Raw genomic sequence first — 6,517 nt, 5'->3', positions numbered from 1 at the left:
CTGAGAGCCTTAACTAATCACATCTGCAAAGACTTTATTTCTAAATAAGGACACATTCCCAAGTACTAGGAGTTAGGATTTGAACATATCTTTTTGGGGCACAATTCAACATTCTACAATGTGCTTTCTAAAATTTGGACAAAGGCACTTCTGGTCAAACCTTTCAGGTGAGGAGCTGATTTCTAATTATGTGATTTTACAGGCTAGCCTTGGACCTCCATGCAAGTATTAAATTAAGCCATGCTATCACCCCACAGAGTGTGCATCTCCCTTGCATATCTAAAATGAAGACACCTCAGTGAATTCGGCCTTTTTCTGCTCCTATGGAATAGGGTGCAATTTTACTAGTAGGTAAGATTGTGCCCTCTCAGAGTAAGAATTATATACTAAAGGGCAATCTGCTGATTCCAAGTTACTGTGAAAACTGCCTGGAGAGTAACATACCTCATTTCAGACATTGGCCATACTGTTCTATGTCAATCCTCTGACATGATCCCTCTGTCTTCTCTGCATGGCTAGTGTTCATTTTAATCCATGTTTGGAGAAAAGCACTTTTTAAATCATAAAACACTTAAAATATGAATCATTACTATTTACCTAAGTTTGTTCCCTCCCTGCCTTCTACTTCTCTTTTTCCTTGCTATTTTGCTCCAGGTAATCCCATCTCCAGGTCTCACTGCTACTCTTTCTCACTGTATTTATTCTTTTGCATCAAGTGTTCCTGTGTGGTACTAAGACAAAGAAGGACGATATCAAGTCTGCATTGAGGAAGAATCTCATATACTCAAGGTCCTCCATGTGGACAGCATTATTCTGAATACAAATTGAGAAGATTTTTTGGTTACTCCTGTGTGGTGGGAGGGGTCTGTGAAGTGAGAGGCTGACCAGGTGCAATGAGAGAGACTGGGTTTTCAGCATTGTGGCCCTTCCTCTGACTCTCCCCGACTCCAATCTGCAGCCAGGTTAATGTACCCACACAAAGCTAGAAGTGACAGCTGTTTTGGATAAAATGCTGAGGGGGCCAGTTCTCACATCCAGATTGTCTATCAAAGGAGATAGCAGGGAGATTCAAGAGTGGGAAGAGAGAAGCACACATGCACATGTTTTTATAAATTGTGTGAGCAAGTGTGTATGTGTATATGTGTGTTTGTATACATAGGGAGATAGTATATTGGGGGTACTTTAGGCTTCTAATAACTATGAAATTATGGGTTAGAGGCAAATTTACCTAATTCTGCAAAGGTTAGAATATGACCATTTGGTATGTGGCTTATACATAGTTTTGTCTTAAAAATCTGCCGAGAATGCCTGGCATATTCTTGTTTCCATGCCAAACACACAGGAATGTTAATACAATAAAGCCTAAGACAGGTGATTTATGTAAGTATTTGTAAGCACTTATTTGCTATGTAATTCATTTAAATGGTTGCCTAAAAAATTCTCTCAAATTTACTTACGACCATTAACCTCCTATATTTTAATACCACCATATGTGTTACACATACATGCATTATGAACTCCAGTTCTTGAGAAGTTCTCCTTGACCAAATCTAAACGTCCTAAACAGCTTTTTCAGGGCCTCCTTCATCTTCTTATTCTGGAGACTGTAGATCAAGGGGTTGAAAAGTGGAGTCAACACAGAGTAAAATAAAGTCACAATTTTCTGTATCCTTGCTGGATTGTCTGATGTTGGGCTCACGTACATCACCATGATGGAGACATAGAACAAGGACACCATGGCCAGATGAGAACCACAAGTGGAGGCCTTTCGCCGGCCTTCTGCGGAGGGGACCCTCAGCACAGCTCTGATCACCAGAGTGTAAGAGCCAGTGATGAAGAGGAAGGTGGAGAAAATGAGGACTGAGTTAAAGATGGCACAGATGAACTCAGTGGCTGGAGCTGGCACACAGAACAACTTCAAAAGGGGTCCTGGGTCACAGAGAAAGTGATCAATAGTATTGGGGCCACAAAAAGGAAGCTGGGAGACAAGGTAAACTGGGAGGAGGAAACAGGAGAAGCCATACATCCAGCAGCAGGCTCCCATTCTGATGCAGCGTTGAGCTGTCATGATGGTGGGGTAGTGCAGGGGCCTGCAGATCGCTAGGTACCTGTCAAAGGCCATGGCAGACAACAATAATGTCTCAGTGGTGCCCATGGAGAAGAAGAAATAGAACTGGAGGAAGCATCCAGAAAAGGAGATGGTGTTGGTCTGAGAGAGAATGTTGCCTAGCATGTTGGGGACAGTGGAGGTGACATACCAGATCTCCAGGAAGGAAAAATTGGCCAGCAGGATGTACATGGGGGTGTGGAGATGGTGGTCCCATCCCACAGCACAGATAATGCACAGGTTTCCAGTGAGTCAGGGCATAGGTCCCAGAGAAGAGTGAAAAGAGGAGAATCTGAATCTCCCAGGCACAAGGGAATCCAAGGAGAATAAATTCACTCACAGTGTCAGAGAGATTATTCCCTCCTGAATTTTTCATTTTTTTCCCCAAAACTGCAACAACCAGACATTGCTCTGTTACAGAAGATGCTACAGAAGTTTTCTTAAGTTGTTCTCTGAATTTCTTTACAACTCAATTAGTGACATAGTTTTAGGTCATACAGAAATTTTCTGCATTCATTTCCCCAGTGTGATATTGGGAGGAAATGAGGAACCTGTGGGTGTGTGTGCTTACTACAGTATCATTATCATAATATAAATCATTATCATGACCACTATCACCATTGGGATGCATTAAACCTGCCTGTAGTGTCTTCAGCACTACAAAAACAAGATATACGCTCTCCTGCTATTCAGGATCTTACGATCTAGTTTAGAAACTTTTATAAAGATATATTGAGGTTTAAAAATTGTACAATTTGATCTATGAGTAAATAGAAGAAAATATTGCAAAAATACATAGGCACCAAGCAAGGGTTCCTCTGCTATTAGAATTTTAAATACTATCACATGCATAGTTTCAGATAGAGTTCCTTTCCATGTAGTACTGGGAAAGTTGGAAAAGAGATAAGGAAAATGACTTTTAATCAAGGGTTGTGTACAGTAGGGCCAGTTCAGACATTTGTGTGTCTTTCTTCAAAAATCTCAGCAAAAGAAATTCCACAATTACCACTCTTAATTTCTCCTAGTAGTTAATAATGTATGCACGATTCTCCAAATATCTCATTTTTAACTTACTCCTCTTTTTATTTCAAAATTTTATTGTTGAAGAGGAATAAGCTTCATGCAGTATCATCTGGAATAAACATTTTTAAATGAAGTTGGCATGAATGAATGAGTTACAGAATACAAACTAACGTGATTCTCTTTTAACTGAAATATACCCTGATTAGAGTGTTCAGGATTCAGTCTTCACTTGAAATTTATTGGGTTCTGGATAAGTAACTTATGACGGTATTTGATATATTTTGCTGCAAAGAAAAACACATGCACACATGTCTGTATCATTGAGAGCTCTTTGAAATTTGAATTACTTCAGTTGAAGATTTTTGCATTAACTATTCATTCTCATTACTCTGTTGCTGCGTTGTCTGAAGCTCCTTGCTCCAGCTTCTCCTGGTTGATCTGACTTAACGTTTATTCAGGACCCAGTTCTTGGATCTTTTCTCTCCCCCAGCTACACTTTCTCTGTAGGAGACCTGTCATCTAGCCCTTGACTTTCATACTATCCTTGTGAGATGAAGCCAAATTTTCTATCCCTATCCTTGACATCTGGAACCTGGATTTGTCTACCTGACTTCTTACCGGACATTTCTATTTGATATCAAATTGGCAACTTCAACACAAAGACTGAGTTCTTGATTGTTCTCACCCCAAACTTGCTGCTCCATATTTCTTCTCCATCTCAATAAATGTATCTATTTAATCAATTGTTCAAGTCACAATCTTTAGTCACATTCATGCTATCTCTCTCAATATCACATAACCAAATGATCAACAAATTTGCATGTTCAAGCATATTCAGAATCTAACCAATTTTGACCGTCCCCATCATTTATCATTGTTGTCCACAGTACCATGAAGTTCTCACCTGGACTCTTACAAGAGCCTCCGAAATTGCCTGTCTGCTTCCATTTTTACAAGACTATTAGTCACATAGCAGCTATAGTGATAGTGTTGAAAAACTCTGGTCACGTCAACCACTTGATTTTAGTTCTTAAAACACACTTAAAATAAAAGCCAAACTCTTTACTACAACCTATAAGAGCAATTTTTCTTCAAAGCACATATTACTACCTGGCATTGTATTATATACTTAGTATGTATCTTCTGTCTCATTTACTTGGATATAAGATGAGGACTTTGTCTTGCTCACCTATGAATTCCCAGAATCAGGCATATCTGGTACAATATAGGTGCTCATTAAATAGACATTGTCTCAATCAATGAATGAGCCTTAATAGTAACCAATTAGGAAAATAATTGCTTGTATTAAGAACAAAAAGTCAAAAAATGCAAACACTTGCATCTCCAGTTTGTTAAAAACAAAAGCAAAACAGCCAGGACTTTACTTGTTATGGGGATATGTCCTCACTCCAAGTAAACAACAGACTGTCCACGATAGGATCATATTCTAAACAACCCCTGCAAAGCCGTGTCTCTCTAAATCACTTCATCTTCTTTTATGTTCTCTTTGTTCACTGTGTCCCTCTGTGCCTTGTCATTGACTCTGAGTCATCATTCTGTCAAGGTGCTGTGTGTGGATGTGTGTGTGTAGTTTTTTGCTTCTTGTTGTTGTTGCTGTCCTCTCTACAGGTCTCTTTCTGTATCTATTTTTCCATATCTTTTTTTAAATTGAATTGTTTTTTTTTAAAAAAATCTTTTGCTCTTATTTTAAATAGATAATTGAACTGTTCTAGCTTTATCCCTCTTATTGAAAATGTGTTTGTGGTCTACAGTTGATTTTTTTCCCCCCAGTTAGTCAATGTGTTTTAATAATTATATAATTTCATCTCTTTTGCCTGATATTCAGGGCCAGGAAATCTGGTGTATGTGACTTGAATAACTAAGTAATAAGATATAGAATAATATTGTCATTCCAAAATTTATTCCTGGCCCCTGTAATTTTTAGTTCAGCTAGCATTTCAATTTAAGTTGAATATTTTTATTTTTATTTTTATTAGATATTTTTACTTATTGGTTTATAAATAAAACATTTAATTTAAAACTTATCTGGACTGGCTCTGATGCTGAAGGCAATGTTCCATAGTTGAGAATCCATCCAACTGTCATCACGAGGAAGCTATTCTAATTTCCATTTTCAGATGGAGAAAATAAAATGCAGGGTTACAAGAAAGTGAACAACAGGATGTCTGAGCTATATCTTACCTGAAGCTGTTGGGTGGGAATTACAGAAGGAGAGGGTAGATTTCCAAATGGAGTTGCTGTCTCCTGGAGTATGTGAGTCAGCCTTGGTCTCCATTTCAGCAGGAGAAAATGTGCAGCAAAGCCAAACATGGCAATGCTCACATCCAAGCATCAGAGGAGGCTTCTAAAAGAGGGTGTGTGTTTGAAGGTAACATTATCATGTACAGCAGTTAATTGAAACCCACAGAGTGACTGTGTTGCTTTACATGGCCTGAAAGGGCAGTTACATGCATATATAAAGACCACTGTGGTCTCCTGATTTAGGAAGGAACAATCACACCCCTGCCTTTAAAGGAGAGTATGTAGCAAACATAGTCTGAGCCCTGGCTTCTCTTTCCTCGGCAGCCCATCCTGGGGGGCGATGACCCAGAACACACTGTGGGTGCACTCAGGCCCCGAAGCTGAGCTCTGGTCCCCCTCTAAACTTCTAAACAAATGTGCCAAAGTTTGCTTGTGACCCTCCTGATTACCCAGCTTCTCCCAGTGGCCTCATCTAGTGATAATAGTGAGAAGATTTTGGCCAGATCTCAGAAAGTATTTCCTTAACTGGGACCCACGTTGGTCCTGCCCCTAGAGGAAAAATGAAGGATGATGCAGCCTGGGTCTGAGCCAAAGAATAAGTTCACCTTAAGCCTTGGATCAGAATTATCAATATAAGAAGAAATATCTATATTTTGATAGCAATACAGCTACATTTTCCCATGAAAGAGATGAGATTTGGTTTAGGAATGAAAATGTAAAAGCCAAAGGCTGTAAAAACAGAGTTTAGTTATTGCAAAGAATTTACAAAATCCTTCAGAGGCTTTCTCCATCTATTTTTTTCTCTCCACATTCCTACACATATACCAGCCCCTCATATGCTGTGGTAATGCTGAGGTACTCTTGTCCTACTTGCTTTGTGAATTTGTACTTTTAATTTCACTTCAGTGAGAGAAAAGTATATTAAACATTTAAATCGACTGTATGATTGCCACAACTAATAATGTGGTTTTTAGAAATTATAAATGGGAGCAACGTCTGAAACAGGGAGGGGATACTCCCGTTGGCTTTTCATAGGTCAGTATAGAGCTTTACGTTAAGCCCTGGGTCTTATAATTTAAGAAGTATATTAGCAAACTGCAGTGAATTTGTAGGAAAAAACTTAGA

The 6,517-nt window shown here is 38.9% G+C and overlaps 1 protein-coding gene across 1 annotated transcript; it reads right to left on the bottom strand.

Annotated features, from left to right (window-relative positions):
- Positions 1–1,510: 1,510 nt before the first annotated feature.
- Positions 1,511–2,483, bottom strand: LOC119532922 (olfactory receptor 11H6-like). Its single transcript, XM_037835155.1, is given in 2 exon segments — positions 1,511–2,357; positions 2,359–2,483. Coding segments are annotated over 2 exon segments (972 nt in total).
- Between the last annotated feature and the right edge of the window lie 4,034 nt (positions 2,484–6,517).

The sequence above is a fragment of the Choloepus didactylus genome, chromosome 4 (assembly GCF_015220235.1).
Source record: "Choloepus didactylus isolate mChoDid1 chromosome 4, mChoDid1.pri, whole genome shotgun sequence".
In the NCBI taxonomy this organism is placed as follows: domain Eukaryota; kingdom Metazoa; phylum Chordata; class Mammalia; order Pilosa; family Megalonychidae; genus Choloepus; species Choloepus didactylus.
Note: the sequence above shows the minus strand (reverse complement) of the source record. Positions and strands in the feature narration are given on the sequence as shown.